Consider the following 23,503-nt stretch of genomic DNA (forward strand, 5'->3'; position numbering starts at 1 on the left):
TTGGTATGTACTGTGTACAAAACATTAGGAACACCGGCTCTTTCCATGACAGACTGACCAGGTTAATCCAGGTGAAAACTATAATCTTTTATTGATGTCATTTGTTAAATTCACTTCAATCACTGTTGATGAAGAGGAGGAGACATGTTAAAGAAATCATTTTAAATCATGACAGGTGGAAGCTAAATCCTAGTCACTCTCGCTCAGCAAGGATGGAGGAGAAAAGGACAGGATAATAGGAGAGGAGGCCACTATATACTATTGAGATGCAGCCGGTATTATTTTCTGCTTTTGTTGATTTCTGGTTTATATTAGGAGAGGAGCGTGAACTACCTGATCGCTGTGTTTAGCTGTTTTTCATCAAAACCATTAAACCCCTGCAGCACTAACACCGTCAAAGCGTGATTCATAGAAACTGAAGAAACATTGTGGTTAATAGAGTTAAATCATAGAGTTAATAGAGCAGGTTTTGACACTTTTTTAACCTTAAGCTGTCGTTTATGTTTGTGCATGTGGCTGGAAGTGTGTGTGTGTGTGCACGCGCACCTTGGGATCTTTGTGTCTACTTGTCAGTGTGTGCATGCATGTGTGGATTGGTTGGTACTTCTATCCTTGTGGGGACCTAAAATCACGAGGATAAAAGGCTATTTTAAGTTGAGGGTTAGGGAAAATAGGACTTTGAATGGAAATTAATTTTAGGTCCCTACGAGGATAGAACATAACGTGTGTGCATGCGTGTCTGTGGGTGTATTCACAGATGCTCAGATGGCCACACTGTTCTCGATGCGGTCGGGGGACATGTAGTCGTAGGGCAGCTCCAACTTCTTGTTCCTGTCTGTGATCTCATCAGAAATGGCCCTGAGCTCGGCCTGCACCTTCTCCACCAGCCGGCGGGGAGCGCCACTGCTGAACACAGGCTCACGATACTGACACAGAGGCACCTAGGAGAGGAAAGAAGAGATGGATGCAAAAGACAAGATTTTAGCGGATAAGAGACACAAGATTATGCAATCGCAACAAATAATCTGCTCTCAAATGAGTTGTCAGTACTTCAAATGTAGAAGTCCACAGACCCACTTCAAAATACTTTGAGCCATCAACGACTCAGTTTATTTTGTCCAATGTGTCCGGGCCTACGCATTGCCACAGTCATACCCTGTATCTAGTTTTGTCCCATGGAATAAATGTTGTGGATCTAAAATGTTTTTCCTCATTATCCTGCACTATCGGACCACAATTTTATTACTTTTGCAATCGCAACAAATAATCTGCTCAGACCCCAACCAAGTATTATCAGAAGCCATGCTATAAATTCTTGGACGACCCAAAGATTCCTAGATGCCCTTCCAGACTCCCTCCACCTACCCAAGGACATTGGAGTACAAAAATCAGTTAACCATTTAACTGAGGATCCAAATTTAACCTTGTGTAATACCCTAGATGTAATCACACTCATAAAAACAAAAAACATTTGTCAAAGAAATGAGCTCCTTGGCAAATACCAGAGCCTGGAAGCAAGCTTCCAAAATATTGGAACTGTAATGGTGCTCCACCAAACTGGAAGTCTTCCAACTAGCTTGGAAAGACATTACCGTGCAGTATCTAAGAGCCCTCACTGCTGCTCGATCAGCCTACTTTTCCAACCGAATTGAGGAGAATAAAAATACAAAATGTGTTTTGATTCTGTCGCAAAGCTAACTAAAAAGGAGCATTCCCGAAGGGAGTATGGCCTTCATTTCAGCAATGTTGAATTCATGAACTTTGACGAAAAGATCATGATCATTAGAAAGCAAATTAGGGACTCCTTGAATCTGCATAATTGAGTTGGCCTGAGTCTTCACAGAACTGCCAGAACCTAGGATCAATGGAGACACTCAAGTTCTTTGACACATTCACACAAGTAGTCATGGCCTCTAAAACCGTCCAGCTGCCTACTGAACCCTAATTCCAACGAAACTACTGAAAGAGCTACTTCCTGTGCTTGGCCCTCCTATGTTTGTCACACCCTGACTTAGAGATCCTTTAAATGTTCTATTTGGTAGGTCAGGGTGTGACTAGGGTGGGAAATCTATGTTTATATTTCTTTGTTTGCCGAGTATGGTTCCCAATCAGAGGTAGCTATCAGAGGTAGTCTATCATTGTCTCTGATTGGGGACCATACTTAGGCAGCCCTTTTCCACACCTTCTGTTGTGGGATCTTGTCTTTGGTTGTTGCATGTGTTTGCACTCCTAGCTTTACGTTCGTTGAGTTGTTTGTTTTTGGTGGAACATTTGATAATTAAAGTAAATGTAAGCCTACCACGCTGCACCTTGGTCTTAATTTAACGACGGATGTTACAGAAGATCCCACCACCAACGGACCAAGCAGCGTGGTCATGAGGACTGGACCTGGGAGGAAATCCTGGAGGGAGCAGGACCCTGGACAAGGGCTGGGGCGTATCGCCATCCGAAGGAGGAGATAGAGGCAGCGAAAGCGGAACGGCGACGATACGATGAGTTAGCTCAACGAAGCAAGCACGAGAGGAAGCCCCCCAAACATTTTTTGGGGGGACACACGGGGAGATTGGCGGAGTCGGGGTTCAGACCTGAGCCAACTCCCTGTGCTTACCGTGGGGAGCGAGTGACCGGTGTTATCCGGCTCTGGATCCATGCCTTCAGTGCACATCCACAGTCCGGTGCGTACTGTGCAAGCTCCCCGCATTTGCCGTGCTAGAGTGGGCAGTCAGCCAGGACGGATTGTGCCGGCTCAGCGCTCCTGGCCTCCGGTGCGTCTCTTTGGCCCAGGATATCCTGTGCCAGCTCTACGCACTGTATCTCCAGTTCGCCAGCACAACCCAATGCGACCTGTGCCAGCTTGTAGCACTTGCCGTGCTACAGGGGCGATTCAACCAGGACGCATTGTGCCAGCTCTATGCTCCAGACCTCCAGTGCGCCTCCACGGCCCAGCATATCCTGCGCTGGCTCTACTCACTATGCCTCCAGTGCACCTTCATAGCCCAGTGCGTCCCGTGCCAGCTCTCCACACTCACCGAGCTAAAGTGGGTATCCAGCCAGGAAGCTTTGTGGCAGCTCCCCGCACCAGGCTTCCAGTATGTCTCCTCAGTCCGGTGAGACCTGTGCCGGCTCCACGTATGAAACCTCCAGTTATGATCCATGGTTCGAAGCCTCCACTTATGATCCATGGCACGAAACCTCCACTTATGATCCATGGCACAAAGCCTCCAGTGATGATCCATGGCACGAAGCCTCCAGTGATGATCCATGGCCCGGAGCCTCCAGTGATAATCCATGGCCCGGAGCCTCCAGTGATGATCCATGGCCCGGAGCCTCCAGTGATGATCTACGGCCCGGAGCCTCCAGTGATGATCCATGGCCCGGAGCCTCCAGTGATCATCCATGGCACGGAGCCTCCAGGGATGATCCATGGCATGGAGTCTCCGGCGACGGTCCCCGGAGCCTCCGGCGTCTTTCCTCGGTCCGGAGCCTCCGGCGTCTTTCCTCGGTCCGGAGCCTCCGGCGACGGTCCCCGGTCCGGAGCCTCCGGCGACGGTTCCCGGTCCGGTTCCTCTGGCGACGATTCACGGCCCGGTGAAGATCCACGGTCCGGTTCCACAGAAGCGGAGGGATCAACGTAGGGAGCGGGGGCTACATCCCAAACCGGAGCCGCCCCCGAGGGTAGATGCTCACCCGGACCCTCCCCTATAGGTTCAGGTTTGCGGCCGGGAGTCCGCACCTCCAGGGGGGGTGAGGGGTACTGTCACGCCCTGACATTAGAGATCCTTTAAATTCTTTATTTGGTAGGTCAGGGTGTGACTAGGGTGGGAAATCTGTTTTATATTTCTTTGTTGGCCGAGTATGGTTCCCAATCAGAGGCAGCTGTTTATTGTTGTCTCTAATTGGGGATCATACTTAGGCAGCCCTTTTTCCCACCTTCTGTTGTAGGATCTGGTCTTTGGTTGTTGCATGTGTTTGCACTCCAAGCTTTACGTTCGTTGAGTTGTTTATTGTTTTTGGTGGAACATTTATAAATAAAGAAAATGTGCGCCTACCACGCTGCACCTTGGTCTTCATTTAACGATGGACGTTACAATGTTGAACATATTAAAAAGCTCCCTATCCTCCGGATGTGTACCAAATTCTTTAAAAGTGGCAGTAATAAAGCCTCTCCGGAAAAAGCCAAACCTTGACCTGGAAAATGTAAACTCTTTTCCTATACAGTGGCAAGAAAAAATATGTGAACCCTTTGGAAATATCTGGATTTCTGCATAAATTCGTCATAAAATTTGATCTGATCTTCATGTAGGTCACAACAATAGACAAACACAGTCTGCTTAAACTAAAACACACAATTATATGTTTGTCTTTATTGAACACGCAGTGTAAACATTCAAAATGCAGGGTGGAAAAAGTATGTGAACCTTTAGATTTAATAACTGGTTGACCCTCCTTTTGGCAGCAATAACCTCAACCAAACATTTTCTGTAGTTGCTGATCAGACCTGCACAATAGTCAGGAGGAATTTTGGAACATTCCTCTTTACAAAACTGTTTCAGTTCAGCATTATTCTTGGGATGTCTGGTGTGAACTGCTCTCGAGATCATGCCACAGCATCTCAATCAGGTTGAGGTCAGGACTCTGACTGGGCCATTTTCTTCTGTTGAAGCCATTCTGTTGTTGATTTATTTCTGTGTTTTGGGTCGTTGAGTGAGTTTTTTATAGGGCAAGGCAGCTATAACCAACATCTCCAATATTTTCTCATTGATTGGACTCCAGGTTAGCTGACTCCTGACTCCAATGAGCTTTTGGAGAAGTCATTAGCCTAGGGGTTCACATAAATTTTTCCAACCTACACTGTGAATGTTTTAAATTCTGTATTCAATATAGACAAGAAAAATACAATAATTTGTGTGTTATTAGTTTAAGCAGACTGTTTGTCTACTGTTGTGACTTAGATGATCAGATAAAAATTTGATGACCAATTTATGCAGAAATTCAGGTAATTCCAAAGGGTTCACATACTTTTTCTTGCCACTGTATCCCATTCCCCTCAATGTTTTCAAAAAGCTGTTGTGCAGCACCATGTGCCTTCCTGAAGACAAATAATGTATACGAAACACTCCAGTCTGGTTTTAGACCCCATCATAGTACTGAGACTGCACTTGTGAAGGTGGTAAATTACCTTTAAATGGCATCAGACCAAGGCTCTGCATCTGTCCTCGTGCTCAGAGACCTTTTTCCCGCTTTTGACACCAACGATCACCACATTCTTTTGATATTGGAAACCCTAATTAGTCTACACGGACAAGTTCTTGCCTGGTTTAGATCTTATCTGTCAAAAAGATATCAGTTCGTTTCTGTGGATGGTTTGTCCTCTGACAATCAATTGTATGTTTTTGGTGTTCCCCAAGGTTCCGTTTTAGGACAACTATTGTTTTCATTATATATTCTACCTCTTGGTGATGTCATTTGGAAATACAATGTCAACTTTCACTGCTATGTGGATGACACACAAATGTATATTTCGATGAAACATGGTGAAGCCCCAAAATTGCCTAACCTGGAAGCCTGTGTTTCAGTCATAAGGAAGTGGATGGCAGCAAATGTTTTAGATTTAAACTCGGACAAAACAGAGATGCTAGTTCTAGGTCCCAAGAAACAAAGAGATCTGCTGCTTTGATCTGTGAAGGACCTGTGTTACTATGGACCCTGATCTCTCTTGACGAACACATCAAGACTTTCAAGGGCAGCTTTTTTCCATCTTCGTAACATTGTAAAAATCTTTAACTTTTTTCTAAGCAAACAGCTGGAGGCATGGTCCTTCTGTAGCTCAGTTGGTAGAGCATGGCGCTTGTAACGCCAGGGTAGTGGGTTCGATTCCCGGGACCACCCATACGTAGAATGTATGCACACATGACTGTAAGTCGCTTTGGATAAAAGCGTCAGCTAAATGGCATATATTATTATATTATATTATTATTATTTCTCCTACAGAGCTCCATTTTTATGGAATGGTGTGCCTGTCCATGTGAGAGATGCAGACTCTGTCTCAACCTTTTAAGTCTTTACTGAAGACTCATCTCTTCAGTAGGTCCTAGGATTGAATGTAGTCTGGCCATGGGGTTCGAAGGTGAACGGAATGACACTGGAATGACGAACCGCCCTTGTTGTCTCTGCCTGGCCGGATCCCCTCACCACTAAGATTCTCTGCTTCTGACTCGATTACGGAGGCCGAGTCACTGGCTTACTAGAGTGCTCTTCCATGCTGTCCCTTTGAGGGGTGTGTCATGTCGTGCCAGGCTTTTTTCCACTATACTCGACTTCGGTGGGTTGAGTCACTGACGCAATCTTCCTGTCCCGTCTTGCCTACCCTCAGGCACGTGTGGTGGAGAAGATCGTCGTAGACTTTACTCAGCCTTGTCTCATGGTAGTAAGTTTGTGGTCTGTTTATCTCGAGGTGTGTGTGGGGGCAGGGGTTATATCCCACCCAAAGTGCACCCTCTACCCTCTGGGATAATTATTTCACCCTGCTGGCAATCTATGAACATTTGAACATCTTGAATAACCATCTGGCCTTAATGGCCACCCCTCAGAGCCTGGTTCCTCTCTATGTTTTTTTTCTAGGTTCCTGCCTTTCTAGGGAGTTTTACTTAGCCACCGTGCTTCTACATCTGCATTACTAGCAGCTTGGGGTTTTAGGCCGCGTTTCTGTATAAGCACTGTGACATCTGCTGATGTAAAAAGGGCGTTAGAAATTGATGAAGATGTGTGTGTATTGTACATACAGCGCCTTCGGAAACTATTCAGACCCTTTGACATTTCCCACATTTTATTACGTTACAGCCTTATTCTAACATGTACTAAATAATAATTTTTCTTCATCAATCTACACACAATAGCCCATCATGACAAAGCAAAAACAGATGTCTATAAACTTTTGCTAATTTATTAAATATAAAAAACAAATACCTTATTTAAGTATAAGTATTCAGTATAAGTATTCAGACTCTTTGCTATGAGACTCGAAATTGAGCTCAGGACAATCCTGTTTCCATTGATAATCCTTGAAATGTTTCTTCAACTTGATTGGAGTCCACTACTGGTAAATTCAATTGATTGGACATGATTTGGAAAGGCACACACCTGTCTATATAAGGTCCCACAGTTGACGATGCATGTCAGAGTAAAAACCAAGCCATGAAGTCGAAGGAATTGTCTGTAGAGCTCCGAGACAGGTTTGTGTCGAGGCACAGATATGTACCAAAAGATTTTTGCAGCATTGAAGGTCCCCAAGAACACAGTGGCCTCCATTATTCTTAAATGAAAGAAGTTTAGATCCACTCTTCATAGAGCTGGCTGCCCGGCCAAACGGAGCAATATGGGGAGAAAGGCCTTGGTCAGGGAGGTGACCAAGAACCCGATGATCACTCAGAGAGCTACAGAGTTCCTCTGTGGAGAAGGGAGAACCTTCCAGAAGGACAACCATTTCTGCAGCACTCTACCAATCAGGCCTTTATGGTAGAGTGGCCAGACGGAAGCCACTATTCAGTAAAAGGCACATGACAGCCTGTTTGGAGTTTGCCAAAAGGCACCTAAAAACTTTCAGACCATGGGAAATGAGAGACCCCGGTCTGATGAAACCAAGATTGAACTCTTTGGCCAGCATTCCAAGCGTCACATCTGGAGGAAACCTGGCACCATCCCTACGGTGAAGCATGGTGGCGGCAGCATCTTTTTGTGGGGATGTTTTTCAGGGGCAGGGACTGAGAGACTAGTCAGGATCGGGGGAACGATGGACGGAGCAAAGTACAGAGAGATCCTTGTTGAAAACCTGCTCCAGAACGTTCAGGACCTCAGACTTCCAACAGGACAACGACCCTAAGCACACAGCCAAGGAGTGGCTTCAGGAGACGTCAATGAATGTCCTTGAGTGGCCCAGCCAGAACCCGGACTTGGACTCGATCGAACATTGCCGGAGAGACCTGACAGAACTTGAGAGGATCTGCAGAGAAAAATGGGAAAAACTCCCAAAATACAGGTGTGCCAAGCTTGTCGCATCATACCCAAGAAGACTTGAGGCTTTAATCGCTGCCAAAGGTGCTTCAACAAAGTACTGAGTAATGGGTCTGAATACTTACGTAAATGTGATATGTTTTGAACATTTTTATACATTTGCAAAAATTTCTAAAAAACAGTTTTAGTTTTGTCATTATGTGGTATTGTGTGTCTTACGTAGTCGGCAGCGGGCTGGGACAGTAGGAACAGAGTGATGAGGAGGTTGCAGGTGGAGTTGACGTCCGGGAGGATGGAGAGAATCTCGTCTTCCGTCAACATGCCTTTGGTCTGGGGAGGGGGGTGCGTCATGGAGCCTGGGCAGTTGGGCATCCACAAGTCAAAATCCACCTGGAGGGAACAAGAACGGGAATCGGCAACACTTTGTCACAAATGATACCATATTTCCTTTAGAGCACACTACTTTTGACCAGAGCCCATATGTGTCTTAAGTGAAGATTTGGACCTATGTACTGTATTGATTGATGGGTACAGTTAATCATGTTGATGGGTTAATTACCTGAGAGAAGTTGACAGCAGCGTGCAGCGCAGAGCAGCAGTATATAACCATGGTAACAAACTGAGAGAGTTCTGGTTTGGTTTGGAATGACTGTGGGCAACCTGAGGGAACCAGGAGGGGGAACAATGTAGTCAGTTAGTTATATAGTGAGATTATTTCAGTTGACAATCAAAAAATGCACAGCCATAGACTTTGAGAAACCACTTCTCATATACACATTCGGCGTTTCAATTAATCCCAAAGGTGTTTGATGGGGTTGAGGTCAGGGCTCTGTGCCAGTCAAGTTATTCCACATCAATCTTGACAAACCATTTCTGTATGGACCTCGTTTTGTGCACAGGGGAATTGTCATGCTGAAACCGGAAAAGGTCTTCCCCAAACTGTTGCCACAAAGTTGGTAGCACAGCATTGTCTTGAATGTCATTGTGTGCTGTACCGTTAAGATTTTCCTTCACTGGAACTAAAGGGCCTAGGCCGAACCATGAAAAACAGCCCCAGACCATTTTTCCTCCTCCACCAAACTTTACAGTTGGCACTATGTGACTAACTGGCTTGTTGGAAAGGTTGCATCCTATGACGGTGCAATGTTGAAAGTCACTGAGCTTTTCAGTAAGGCCAGTCTACTGCCAATGTTTGCATATCGGGGCGGCAGCGTAGCCTAGTGGTTAGAGCGTTGGACTAGTAACCGGAAGGTTGCGAATTCAAACCCCCGAGCTGACAAGGTACAAATCTGTCGTTCTGCCCCTGAACAGGCCGTCATTGAAAATAAGAATATGTTCTTAACTGACTTGCCTGGTTAAATAAATAAAGGTATGGAGATTGCAGGGTTGTGTGCTCAATTTTATACACTTGTCAGCAAGGGAAATAGCCTAAATCCGTTAGCCTGAATCCCCTAATTTTAAGGGGTGTCCACATACTTGTGCGTGTGTGTGTAAATGATTGAACAGTAAGTTTCACATAGGGTGTTATTGGTAGAACACACACACCGACCTGAGTGAGGGAGCTGTAGGAAGCCATGTGTGTAGATCTCAGTGATCCAGCTCTGCAGCTCAGAGTCCTGCTCCACATCCTGGTCTCCAAGGTAATACACATCCACCCAGCCACTCACAAATCTGCCACATGGTCACACAAAACACAACAGTAATGATGGTGCTTGTAAAAAGGAAGTGTGTTGTATGTGTGTGTACCTGTGCAGTGTGTGCCAGATTCTGAGAATTGATATCACAGCTGTAAATTAATTGTGTGCATGACTGTATTTTTGTGTGGGTCTGCGTGTGAGTGCCGGTGTGTGTACCTGTGCAGTGCGTTCAACACTCGCAATGCATCGTGTGCATAATAGCTGTGTGTGCGTACGTACGTACATGCGTGCCTGCTTGAATATGTGTACCTGTGCAGTGCGGTCCACACTCGCAGTGCGTCATGTGCATAGTAGCAGTGTTTGAGTGTGTGTATCCCTCTGTCTGCCAGGTCGTCAGGGACACACAGGGAGCGGTAATGCAGACGCTCTGTGGCTCGAGACAACAGTACAGGCAACGCCTCCAGACCACAGCCTATGGCCTAACACACAACAGGAACATGCCATTTTGTGGTTATAAACTAGCAAACATTTATAGGCATATGCACAAAGAAAATATGTGTACTAAAACATTGCAACACACACAATCATACCTTGTCAAACACTCCGTTGGCAGCCAGTAGAGAGGCCCTGGCTTGGATGTTGATCTGTAGTGTGGTTTTTATGTGAGGCATCAACAACTGCAACAATAATATTAATAATAACAACAAGTCAGATTCTGGCTCATGGCAGCTCTATGAAATTCAATTCCAACTGCAAGGTACTAGAGAAACAAATGTGAGCTCACGAGACTTCCGGATGGTTCAGGAGGTTAACTAAACTTTCACCTATGCAGCCTGGTCTATACATAACAAGTAAACGTACATCCGGGACACTCACATTAGTATGATATGTTACGTTTGGTTTATGTAGGATTGAAGGTTATTTAAGGCAAAACAAAAGGAGGTTGTTTGTTCGGGGTGGGCGTATAACACAAAAGTTGCATGTTTAAGTCTCATCATCATTTTTAGTTGTTTTGTAACTACTTAGCATGTCAGCTAACCCTTTAGCTATAGGAGGACGGACTCATTGTAATGGCTGAAATGGAACGGAGTCAAACGTGGTTTCCATATGTTTGGTGTGTTTTTCGTTCCATTAATTACATTCCAGCCATTACAATGAGCCTGTCCTCCTATAACTCCACCCACCAGCCTCCACTGTTCGTAACATATCATACCTATTGCAAATTTGTAACATATTGTCGGAATTGCGATTCGTAACATATACTAAATGGAGGGAGACATATTTACGTTTACTATGTTACATCTAAACATCCAGGTTGCAGCACGATTCACAGATCTAATGAGTGGTGGTGTATTTATAAGAACTTTACCTACTATATTTACTATTTACCTGTTTATTACATACTATTTACCTGGTGTAGAGGGTGTACTTCTGGCAGCTGCCTGAGGGTGGCAGTGCAACACACCTCTCCCAGCAGGTGGGTTCTGAGGAAGTGAGAGGAAAGCTGGTGGCACTGGAAGTCTGAGCAGCGCACCCAGGTCTTAGCCAACAGCCAGTCAGGGTCAGAGGGCAGGAACACTGGGTTCTGAGGACCAGGGGCCTGCTGCAGCTGTGGGTATAATTAGTGGTACAATAGTTTCAGAATTATACATTTTTGTAGTAGAAATAACAGTAGTAGTAGCAGTACTAGTAGAATCAAACTAATAGCATTCCCCTCTGGGTTAATAAAGTGGCTGTCTGCCTGTCAGTATGTACATTACCCATCAAAAGTTTAGACACAACTACTCATTCCAGAGTTCTTCTTTATTTTTACTATTTTCTACGTTGCATAATAATAGTGAAGACATCAAAAAACTATGAAATAACACATGGAATCATGTAGTAACCAAAAAAGTGTTAAACAAATCAAAATATATTTTACATTTTAGATTCTTCAAAGTAGCCACCCTTTTCCTTGATGACACCTTTGCACACTCTTGGCATTCTCTCAACCAGTTTCATGAAGCAGTCACCTGGAATGCGATCTCTTAACCGCCATCGATAACAATACTGTTCAGCCGTATTCATTGACCTGGCCAAGGCTTTCGACTCTGTCAATCACCACATCCTCATCGGCAGACTCGATAGCCTTGGTTTCTCAAATGATTGCCTCTCCTGGTTCACCAACGACTTCTCTGATAGAGTTCAGTGTGTCAAATTGGAGGGCCTGTTGTCTGGGCCTCTGGCAGTCTCTATGGGGGTGCCACAGGGTTCAATTCTTGGACAGACTCTCTTCTCTGTATACATAAATGATGTCGCTCTTGCTACTGTTGAGTCTCTGATCCACCTCTACGCAGACAACACCATTCTGTATACTTCTGGCCCTTCTTTGGACACTGTGTTAACAACCCTCCAGACGAGCTTCAATGCCATACAACTCTCCTTCCGTGGCCTCCAATTGCTCTTAAATACAAGTAAAACTAAATGCATGCTCTTCAACCGATCGCAGCCTGCACCTGCCCGCCCGTCCAACATCACTACTCTGGACGGTTCTGACTTAGAATGTGTGGACAACTACAAATACCTAGGTGTTGGTTAGACTGTAAACTCTCCTTCCAGACTCACATCAAACATCTCCAATCCAAAGTTAAATCTAGGATTGGCTTCCTAGTTCGCAACAAAGCATCCTTTACTCATGCTGCCAAACATACCCTTGTAAAACTGACCATCCTACCGATCCTCGACTTCGGCGATGTCATTTACAAAATAGCCTCCAATACCCTACTCAACAAATTGGATGCAGTCTATCACAGTGCCATCCGTTTTGTCACCAAAGCCCCATATACTACCCACCACTGCGACCTGTACACTCTCGTTGGCTGGCCCTCTCTTCATACTCGTCGCCAAACCCACTGGCTCCAGGTCATCTACAAGACCCTGCTCGGTAAAGTCCCCTCTTAACTCAGCTCGCTGGTCACCATAGCAGCACCCACCTGTAGCACGCGCTCCAGCAGGTATATCTCACTGGTCACCCCCAAAACCAATTCTTCCTTTGGCCACCTCTCCTTACAGTTCTCTGCTGCCAATGACTGGAACGAACTACAAAAAAACGATGAAACTGGAAACACTTATCTCCCTCACTAGCTTTAAGGACCAGCTGTCAGAGCAGCTCACAGATTACTGCACCTGTACATAGCCCATCTATAATTTAGCCCAAACAACTACCACTCCCCCTACTGTATTTATTTATTTAGCTCATTTGCACCCCATTATTTCTCTCTACTTTGCACATTCTTCCACTGCAAATCTACCATTCCAGTGTTTTACTTGCTATATTGTATTTACTTCGCCACCATGGCCTTTTTTTGCCTTTACCTCCCTTATCTCACCTCATTTCCTCACATTGTATATAGAATTTGTGGAATTTCTTTCCTTCTTAATGCGTTTGAACCAATCAGTTATGTTGTGACAAGGTAGGGGTGGTATACAGAAGACAGCCCTATTTGGTAAAAGACCAAGTCCATATTATGGCAAGAACAGTTCAAATAAGCAAAGAGAAACGACAGTCCATCCTTACATTAAGACATGAAGGTCAGTCAATCCAGAAAATTTCAAGAACTTTGAAAGTTTCTTCAAGTGCTGTCGCAAAAGCCATCAAGTGCTATGATGAACGGATGATCTCTGCATGTTCCCACCATGAAGTGTGGGGGTGCTTTGCTGGTGACACTCAGTGATTTATTTAGAATTCAAGGCACACTTAACCAGCATGGCTACCACAGCATTCTACAGCGATAAGCCATCCCATCTGATTTGCGCTTCGTGAGACCTTCATTTGTTTTTCAACAGGACAATGACCCAACACCTCCAGGCTGTGTAAGGGCTATTTGACCAAGAAGAAGAGTGATGGAGTGCTGCATCAGATGACCTGGTGTTCACAATCACCCTACCTCAACCCAATTGAGATGGTTTGGGAAGAGTTGGACCACAGAGTGAAGGAAAAGCATCCAACAAGTGCTCAGCATATGTGGGAACTCCTTCAAGGCTGTTGGAAAAGCATTCCAGGTGAAGCTGGTTGAGAGAATGCCAAGAGTGTGCAAAGGTGTCATCAGGCAAAGGGTAGCTACTTTGAAGAATCTAAAAAATATTTTGATTGTTTAACACTTTTTTGATTACTACATGAGTCCATATGTGTTATATCATAGTTTTGATGTCTTAACTATTATTGTACAATGTAGAAAATAGTAAAAATAAAGAAAAACTCTGGAATTAGTAGGTCTGTCCAAACCTTTGACTGGTACTGTATGTATGTATGTATTTATGCCAGCCAGCCAGCCAAAGATGACCGGACTCACTTGGATGGCGATGGGTTTGAGCTCCCCCTCCTGGTTGAGGTGCAGAAGGACTAGCGGGGCGGCGAGAAACTGCTGCTTCCCATTGATCACGTTGGCCGGGACACCTTCCAACATCTCGTAGTCCAGCAGGAAAATAGACCCTCTCTGCCGTGAACGCACAAAGGTGAAGTTTGAAGTTTCACACAGTGCAAATCCAACACACACCTGTGTGGTCCAGTGGTTGCTGCCGCTGACCCCGATACACGTATGCCAGAGTCAGCATATGTTCAAATACAGCCCACTGCCCTTTGACTGTCGAGTTCCATCTTTCCAGAGCTTTGCAATCTCTTCAATAAAAGCTAAAAAAAAAAACACTCACCGGCAGACAGGCACACACACACACACACCTCTAGCTCCTGTTCCAGTGAGGATCCGTCAGGCAGGAAGGGGCAGAGAATGTCAGAGTTGATTGACAGGTTGGGAGGGAGGAGGCGTGTCTGTCGCACCATGAGAGGGTTACAGCCGTTCAAACACTGGTAGCCAAAGAACCAGTCCTCAGCCCAATGGGCCTGCACATACTCTTCAAGGGAGGGAGAGAAAAGAGAAGGATATCAAGGTTTGGGGGGTTAAAGAGAGAGAAAGGACAGGCAGTGAGAATTGGCGTGCATGTGTGTGTATGACATACTAGCGACAGTATTCTGGCTCCCATTGTGGCTGAACATGGTCTCCAGCTCAGTAAAGCTACTCCAGGATTCAGCTCTCTCAGCAAAACCCCTTAGATACTGCAGATTGATGCCTGGGCTGTGTGAAGGGGAAGACCAAATGTTTAGGTGAGGACAAACAGAATGTGGAGGGAAGACAGAATGTGGAGGGAAGACAGAATGTGGAGGGCAAACAGAATGTGGAGGGCAGACAATGTGGAGGGCAAATAGAATGTGGAGGGCAAACAAAACATTGAGAGCAAAGGGCTGACCTTTGGCGTGTGTAGCTGAGGTTGGGTCCCAATTCCTTCAGACTGGTCATGTCCACACAGTGAGGGACACCCTCAGCAAATGTACGCCACCTACAGGGCAGACCACCACATGACATCAAACTATTGGTACTAAAGGCAAACTCACTTGATTCGTGTAAGAGCAGCTTTGTGTGAATGAGCCTTAATGTTCTACCTTCACACCTTCTCCTCCTCCATAATGCTAACACCGATTTTAGAACTTTATTAACACTAAACCAAGTGAGCACCGACTGACGCAGGACTTCCATGGATTTTGAAAAGTGACGTGGCAGGTAGCCTAGTGGTTAGAGTGTTGGGCCAGTAACCGAAAGGTTGCTGGATTGAATCCCTGAGCTGACAAGGTACAAATCTGTTGTCCTGCTCCTGAACAAGGCAGTTAACCTACTGTTCCCCAATAGGCCATCATTGTAAATAAGAATTTACTTAATTGACTTGCCTAGTTAAATAAAAATGTGGTTGATTTCAATGTTCACAGATGCTGATTTCTTGTCCAGTCCCCCCCAGCTTTGATTTGCCCGAAAAATAAACGTCTATGATTGGTTCAGATTTAGTCTGGTCCAGACCGGCCTTGATTTGGCCCAAGCATAGACTTATCACACGTAATTTCAACATGGAAACGTGGGTAATATTCGATTCACCCACTCAAAAATGACTGCCAGAAGTTTGTTATCACTATGCTTTCAACCATCTAAAGCACAACCAAATTCCAATGGAAAACTGTCTGATCTTTAGTTGAGTTGTCATCTGACAACCATCTCTGCAGCACTCCACCAATCATGCGTTTATGAGTGGCAAGACGGAAGCCACTCCTCAGTAAAAGGCATATGACAGCCCGCTTGTAGTTTGCCAAAAGGCACTCTCAGACCATGAGAAACAATATTCTCTGGTCTGATGAAACCAAAATTGAACTCTTTGGCCTGCCAAGCTTGTTGCGTCGTACGCAAGAAGACTCGAGGCTGTAATAACTGTCAAAGGTGTTTCAACAAAGTACTGAGTAAAGTGTCTAAATACTTTTCATTTTTAACACATTTGGCAAAGATCAGCATGAACATTAAAATCTGATGCAATCTGAGCCTGATGAGCCATAAATTAAATACATTTTAGGAGCCCTACATTAATGACATTTAAAGAGCCCAAGCCCAAAAAGGCCCAAATGAATGTGCCGTTATCCAATACATATACTGTATGATATAGGCTACTGTACATTACACGAGACAGAAAAAAATAAAAGTCCATAGATGTAGCTAGTTATATGCTCTATTAGATAAATACATGAAACTAGCTCCAGTAGGCAAATCTAGCTCAGTGCTTTCTGTGGTGGGGCAGCAAGTGGAAAATATGTGTGTAGGGGTTGGTAATGTTCTCTAGTTGCGACGTGATTGGCTCAGTGTTGTCACTCATGAGTCACTACGTCACCGCAAAATCTATGGGGAGAGCTCAAATTCAAGCCGCTTGGGTGCTGCCATAGATTTACATTAGAAATGCACATCCAAGAACGCTCAAGGTCATTGGCCACAGATAAAATGATGGCATATCACATTATATCTACCATAGCTTTGATTGGACTGTTCATGTCAACATCATACTTTTAAAATCTTAGCTAGCAAGCCTGCAGTCATCATCATGAATCAAGTCGACAATCTACTGGCAAATCCTTTTTAATCATGTCATATGAAGAGAAATTATAGATAAAAGGTATTTGTGCTCATCGACCATTTGACAGAAACATTACTGCTATTCAATTGAGTGTGTGATCTGGGTTTAAGGGTCTCTTTTCCAAGATTAAAAGGATAAACATTCAAAATTGCCCATGCTGTCAATCCAACATGACTTCTGCCACTCTCAAAACAACTGGAAGCTTGGAACTGGGAAATCTCAGACTTCAGTGAGTTCAAGACAACTAAGAACTCAGATTAAAAAAAAAATAATAAACGTTTTGAACGGGCATCCAACTAGGAATTGCAAGTCAGGAACTCTGGCCTCTTTCTAGAGCCTGTTTTAGAGAAATGTCAACATTGAATGTTGTAAGAGCTTCCATTGTCTGCTTATATGCCCCCTTTATTTATCCAACAGTTCTGACTTGATGTACTGGAAGAATACTGTATGAACGGTCCATGTTCTGAATTCTGTCGCTATACATTTCAAAAGTGCTGAACAAATAGTTATATTGACTACGTCCGTCCTTGCTCGGTCATTAATGTCTTAATTGAAATTACGGATTGCCTCTTATCTTAATTGTCGGTAGAAACCACATTTGTTTAAGCAAGTCAGCCATAATGAACTGTTTCGCTGCCAGACAAGGCTCTGCTGAAAGCAAGGTGTAGCGGTGGTAAGGATTCACTCCATGATGCTGGAAAGAAAGCTCTGCTGTTGGGACAGCTTTATGTAGGACCTAAACATTTGTGGGCACCGTTTGTCACCGCTATAGTGCAATTAATGCATTGTTTAGTGGTGTGTTGGGTAGTGGCTTTGCTGGCATGCATCTAAAACAAATGTGGGGACTTTGCCCCACCAAGATTTACATGCTAAAATTGCCATTGATTACGGACATCGTTCAAACCACGAACAATGAAAACACGGAAGAGAACATGTGATTCTGGTGAAGCGCATGTGGCTAGAAAACATGATTAGAACGTTGAAATATAATAGGGCCTATTGTATAATTAGTAAGCTGACAGTGCATTCGGAAAGTATTCAGACCCCTTGACTCTTTCCACATTTTGCTATGTTACAGCCTTGTTCTAAAATTTATTAAATCGTTTTTACCTCATCAATCTACACACAGTACCTCATAATGACAAAGCAAAAACAGTTTTTTAGGAATTTTTGAAAAAACAGAAATATCACATTTACATAAGTATTCAGAGCCTTTACTCAGTATTTTGTTGAAGCACCTTTGGCAGCGATTACAGCCTCGAGTCTTCTTGGGTATGACACGAAAAGCTTGGCACACCTGTATTTGGGAAGTTTCTCTAATTCTTCTCTGGAGAGCCTCTCAAGCTCTGTCAGGTTGGATGGGGAATGTCGCTGCACAGCTGTTTTCAGGTCTCTCCAGAGAAAAAGTTACCACAATGAGATGATAGGTCTACATGCATTAGGAACTGCGCTCCATACTGAGATGGGCTGTCTGTCCCCATCTTGAGTCCCGATTCATCATGCAGAAACCATAGAGAAGCCAGATCTGGACATCGCATATAATTTAACAGTTCCATTTCACGCCATGCTGTTAATAGAAATAATTTGTTATAATTTACCATTTTAACCAATAATGTTTTAAATGAATGCACAAATATTGTACAATCCAGGTGTGCTGTAATGGATCTCGTCCTCCTCTTCTGAGGAGGAGTAGCGAGAAGGATCGGAGGACCCAAACGCAACGTGGTAAGTGTCCATAATGTTTAATAAAAACAACAGAACACTAGAACAAAACAAAACAACGTGCATCAACGAAACAGTCCTGTGTGGCGACAAACACTGACAGGGAAGACAAACACCCACAACCCAACAGTGAAACCCAGGCTACCTAAGTATGATTCTCAATCAGGGACAACAATTGACAGCTGCCTCTGATTGAGAACCATACTTGGCCGAACTCAAAAACCAACATAGAAAAACAAACAGACTTCCCTCCCAACTCACTCCCTGACCATACTAAAACAAATAATAAAATAACAGAACTAAGGTCAGAACGTGACATGTGCAAAGCTCTTAGAGACTTACCCTGAAAGACTGTAGTCGCTGCCCATGATTCTAACGTGTTGACTCAGGGGTGTGAATACTTATGTAAATGAGACATTTCTAAAAACATGTTTTCACTTTGTCCTCATGCATTGTGTGTAGATGGATAAGAACAAATATCTATTTAATCAATTTTGAATTCAGGCTGTAACACAACAAAATTCTGAACGGTTTAAATTTGTCCATAGAAACAACTACCCAAAGAATAATTTTCAATGTGGTGACGTCAACGTCTGTAAAATACGTATTTTCAACATCCGTAAAATAAGTTTTATCAACGTCCATATGATAAGTATTTTCAACGTCTTTTCAAATCCTTTTGCTCCCTGGGAAGTGCCTGGTGGTAGAGTTAGGAGATGTGTTGACAGTGAGCGAAGGAGATGTGTGGGAGAGAAAAGATGATAGGAGGAGTGTTGTGTATAGTAAGAGGACATTTGTTGTGGTTTAGTTGCGATACCTGATGTGCTGCTGTTTAGTTTGCAGATCTTTGAGTCTGTGGTCCTTCAGGGTTTGCACAGTCTCTGAGTTCAACAGACACACTGAGAGAGAGAGAGAATATATGATATGATTAAAATATGAAGTCTACACCACTTCCTCTTTCCATGGTAACGTTATAGTATGTAGTTCTCACAAATTGCCTGGTTCATCAGTCTGACGGAAAGAGCTCTTACTCACACTTCCTGTAATATGGGGTATGACCATGTGATATTTAAAAAAAAATGTTAAAAATGTTAATTAATAAAACACTCTCACTGTCTCCATTCCGTAGCTCCACGTCACCATCTACAGACCGGAGCCACCTGCTACAAGGAAAGTGCTCTGCCCCTTGGTGCTGTAGCCCCGCCCCTTCCTCCTGTCTGTCACACAGCCTCCGGACCTCCACCCCCCTGCAGTGCCAGTCCAGGTCCGGGAAACCCGTCCGAGCCTCCAACCGTAGCCGGACCAGAACTACTCGACCCAGTGCCACCTCTGACCACACTCTGACCACACAGGCCTGGAACAGGGATAATGGGGGGAAAAAACTTTAGGTAAAGCGCTTTGAAATTGGGTGAAAAGCTATAATGTTTTATAGACAACACAAACTGCAGGTTAATATACTGACAGAGAGTGGGGGGGAGAGAAAGAGGAGGGAGAGCAAAAGGGCAAGGGGGAGTAAGAGAAAGATGGGGGAGTGAGAGAAAGATGGGGGAGTAAGAGAAAGATGGGGGAGTGAGAGAAAGATGGGGAGCGAGAGAAAGATGGGGGAGCGAGAGAAAGATGGGGGAGCGAGAGAAAGATAGAGAGGGGAGCAAGGGAGACAGAGAGAACTCACTGATCCAGGTAGGAGGTGGTGCTGGTTGGCCCCAGCGTTCACTGAGATGGGTGGGGTTTCGCCACCCTCTGAGCCAATCAGAGTGAGCCGTAGGATGCTGTATGTTCCAGAGGTGGGGGCTGGTAAGGTATGGACGATCACCTGAAATTCCTCCATGGCACTGGCCATGACACACACACAAAACCACGTATTTGCATGCACTGAGGAGTGGCATTCTTCTGTGTTCAATATTTGAATTGGAAATCATCAGGCCATTGCTGCATCTTGTTCATGACTTGTCAACCATGCTGACTTGACATATCACTACCGTACAATACACAATGTGCAGTACAAAAAAATGGCTAAATGCACATTCAATTCAATGATAGGCTTTGATCACGTTGATACCATAAGAACAGTCCTTGTTATGAATAGGCCTATTTTACAGTTTTACAATTCATCATGTGTGGTTATGGTAAATAAATATGTAAAGGTGCACTATGCAGAAATTTCCCAATTTCAGTTTGTGACAAAATAAGAAATGTATAGTGTAGAAAGTCATTGTACCATCTAAATAGCTGTAACATCTTTTCAATGACCTCAAATATTGTATTTTCAACTTTTGAAGCTGAAAGTAAAAGATGCAAAAATTAAACTTAAGAACGGGAACCGATTTAAGGCTTCTTAGACTTGCTTTCAATGAGAATTACATTTATAACTCAGATTTCTATGTGAATTTGTTCTGGTCACCCAAAAAGTTACATATTGCATATTTAATTTAACCTATGTATACTTATCATGACTCAATCAACAGTGCAAAGTTGTCTAATAACCCAGTGTTAAGTTTTATTCTCTAAGGGAAACTGAATAATAAGAGAGGCACTTACCTTCTGTTTTCCTATGAAGAACACAAACACAGCATACTGCAACTGCCAGTGTGTTCCTTTTCGAAAGACACTTGTTGGTCTCGTACTAGACGCAACATAGTAAACGAAAATCCGGGACATTCAAATTAGTATGATACTGAATGTTACGTTAAAAAGAAAAGGACGGTAGTTGGTCGGGGTGGATGGGTGGGCATATAACGCGAATGTCTAGCGACACAAAGGTTGCGTGTTCGACAATGTTTAGCTAATTAGCAACTTTTAAACTACTTACTACTTCTTAGCTACTTTGCAACTACTTAGCATATTAGCTAACCATTCCCTTAACCATTTTAGCTAACCTTTCCCCTAACCCTTCAACCTAACTCCTACTCTTAACCCTAACACCTAGCCTAGCTACTGTTATCCAAATTGGAATTTGTAACACATCATACATTTTGCAAATTTGTAACATATTGTACGTTTTGCAAAATCGTAAACATATTGTAATCTTTCCAAATTTGTAACATATTGTACGTTTCGCAAATTTGTAAAATGTTATGTTTGAAACATTTTTAATAAATTATATTAATTGTAATTCTTAACATATCATACGAATTGGATAATGGACATCCACAAATTAATACATACCATACGAAACGTAACATGCTAAATGGAGGGTCTCTGGGTTAAGTACAAAATAATACAAAACAAAATGCTCTGAGACCAGGTTGCTTGCATTCATCCAACCCAATGTGTGGGTGGATCTTGTGCTTGCTTCCTTCCTGGTCTGTCACTATTAGCCAAGGCTACTACTCATTATCAGTCCTCAGATATAGGCCTGCTATCTGTTTACACAATCTTATACATTCATTTGCATACCTCTTTTTGCGTAGGGCATGAATTAATGTTTCTTGATAAGCAGACTGGTCTGGTAGCCTATTTGTTTATTATGAGCTCAGGGTAGGAAGGTAGGCCTAGCATTCAATGTAAGACTTTGTCAATTAATAGCTGACCAATTTCTCATTTACTGTTGTCTTATAAAAGAAGCCATAACATGTCCTAGGTCTTCATATTTCCGTTATCTGCCTACATATTTTTGTTGTGACTAATACATTCCCACACTAGAATATGTACAGAGCATTCAAAATGTTTTCAGGCCCCTTGTCACGGTTTTCGTGTGGCGAAGGAGAGTCGGACCAAACTGCAGCGTGTCGATTGCGATCCATGTTTATATTAACAAACGTAAACACGACTAAACACAAACACTACAAAACAATAAACGAAACAAAACCCGAAAACAGCCTATACTTGTGTCAACAAACATCGAACAAGGACATCAAGACAATCACCCACAATACAACCAAAGAATATGGCTGCCTAAATATGGTTCCCAATCAGAGACAACGATAAACACCTGTCTCTGATTGAGAACCACTTCAGACAGCCATAGACTTTCCTAGAACACCCCACTAAGCTACAATCCCACTAAGCTACACACCACATACAAAAACCCATGTCACACCCTGGCCTGACCAAATACATGAAGAAAAACACAAAATACTTCGACCAGGGCGTGACACCCCTAGACTTTTTCCACATTTTGTTACGTTACAGCCTTACTCTAAAATCTATTAAATTGTTTTCCCCCCCCCCTTCAATCTACACACAATTCCCCATAATGGACAAAGCAAAAACGGGTTTTTAGAAATGTTTGCAAATTTATATTTTAAAAAACAAAACAGAAATATCACATTTACATAAGTATTCAGACCATTTACTTTAGCAGCAATTACAGCCTTGGGTCTTCTTGGGTATGCCGTTACAAGTTTGGCACTCCTGTTTGGGGAGTTTCTCCCATTCTTCTCTGCAGATCCTCTCAAGCACTGTCAGGTTTTTCATTTTTTTATTTTACCTTTATTTAACCAGGCAAGTGAGTTAAGAACACATTCTTATTTTCAATGACGGCCTGTTCAGGGGCAGAAAAACAGATTTGTACCTTGTCAGCTCGGGGGTTTGAACTCGCAACCTTCCAGTTACTAGTCCAACGCTCTAACCACTAGGCTACGGATGGGGAGTGTTGCTACACAGCTATTTTCAGGTCTCTCCAGAAAGGTTAGTTCGGGTTCAAGTCTGGGCTCTGACTGGGCCACTCAAGGACATTCAGAGACTTGTCCCAAAGCCAATGGCAGAAAAAGTATTCAATTGTCAGAGTAAAAGTAAAGATACCTTAATAGAAAAGGACTCAAGTAAAAGTGAAAGTCACCAAGTAAAATACTACTTGCGAAAAAGTATTTGGTTTTAAATGTGCTTAAGTGTCAAAAGTAAAATAATATACCATTTCAAATTCCTTATATTAATCAAACCAGACTGCACAATTTTATTGGTGGATAGCCAGGGGCACACTCCAACATAATTTACAAATCAAGCATTTGTTTAATGAGTCCACCAGCTCAGAGGCAGTAGGGATGAACAGGGATGTATGTTCTGGTAAGTGTGTGAATTGGATCATTTTCCTGTGAAAATGTAAAGAGTACCTTTGGGTGTCAGTGAAAATGTAAAGAGTACCTTTGGGTGTCAGTGAAAATGTAAAGAGTACCTTTGGGTGTCAGTGAAAATGTATGGAGTAAAAAAAATATTTT

The 23,503-nt window shown here is 43.4% G+C and overlaps 1 protein-coding gene across 2 annotated transcripts; it reads right to left on the bottom strand.

The window, feature by feature from the left end:
- Window positions 1-66: 66 nt before the first annotated feature.
- On the bottom strand, window positions 67-21,361 carry zgc:152891 (uncharacterized protein LOC767741 homolog). 2 transcript variants are annotated; one of them, XM_035791003.2, is made up of 15 exons: window positions 20,886-21,361; window positions 20,020-20,179; window positions 19,461-19,701; window positions 19,165-19,246; window positions 14,931-15,020; window positions 14,643-14,758; window positions 14,365-14,537; window positions 13,979-14,122; window positions 11,059-11,256; window positions 10,238-10,324; window positions 9,957-10,126; window positions 9,560-9,681; window positions 8,570-8,670; window positions 8,230-8,400; window positions 67-941 (listed from the first exon to the last, which is right to left on the bottom strand). In XM_035791003.2, the coding sequence occupies exons 2-15, from the start codon at window positions 20,173-20,175 to the stop codon at window positions 762-764; spliced, it is 2,031 nt and encodes a 676-aa protein (XP_035646896.1). In that variant the 5' UTR covers window positions 20,176-20,179; window positions 20,886-21,361; the 3' UTR covers window positions 67-761. The 2 variants fall into 2 exon arrangements, with proteins under 2 accessions (XP_035646896.1, XP_035646893.1); XM_035791000.2 differs by lacking the exon at window positions 20,886-21,361 and having other exon boundaries at window positions 20,020-20,846.
- Window positions 21,362-23,503: the final 2,142 nt, after the last annotated feature.

This window comes from Oncorhynchus keta, chromosome 17, assembly GCF_023373465.1.
Source record: "Oncorhynchus keta strain PuntledgeMale-10-30-2019 chromosome 17, Oket_V2, whole genome shotgun sequence".
NCBI classification, from domain to species: domain Eukaryota; kingdom Metazoa; phylum Chordata; class Actinopteri; order Salmoniformes; family Salmonidae; genus Oncorhynchus; species Oncorhynchus keta.

Bases quoted from the DNA above. Each gene is read 5' to 3' on its own strand.
- zgc:152891 (XM_035791000.2), bottom strand. From the start codon at position 20,187: ATGGCCAGTGCCATGGAGGAATTTCAGGTGATCGTCCATACCTTACCA. The intron at 15,021-19,164 runs GTATCGCAACTA...TCTGCCCTGTAG, and splicing joins ACTAAACAGCAGCACATCAG to GTGGCGTACATTTGCTGAGG. The intron at 10,127-10,237 runs GTATGATTGTGT...GTTGTGTGTTAG, and splicing joins CCAACGGAGTGTTTGACAAG to GCCATAGGCTGTGGTCTGGA.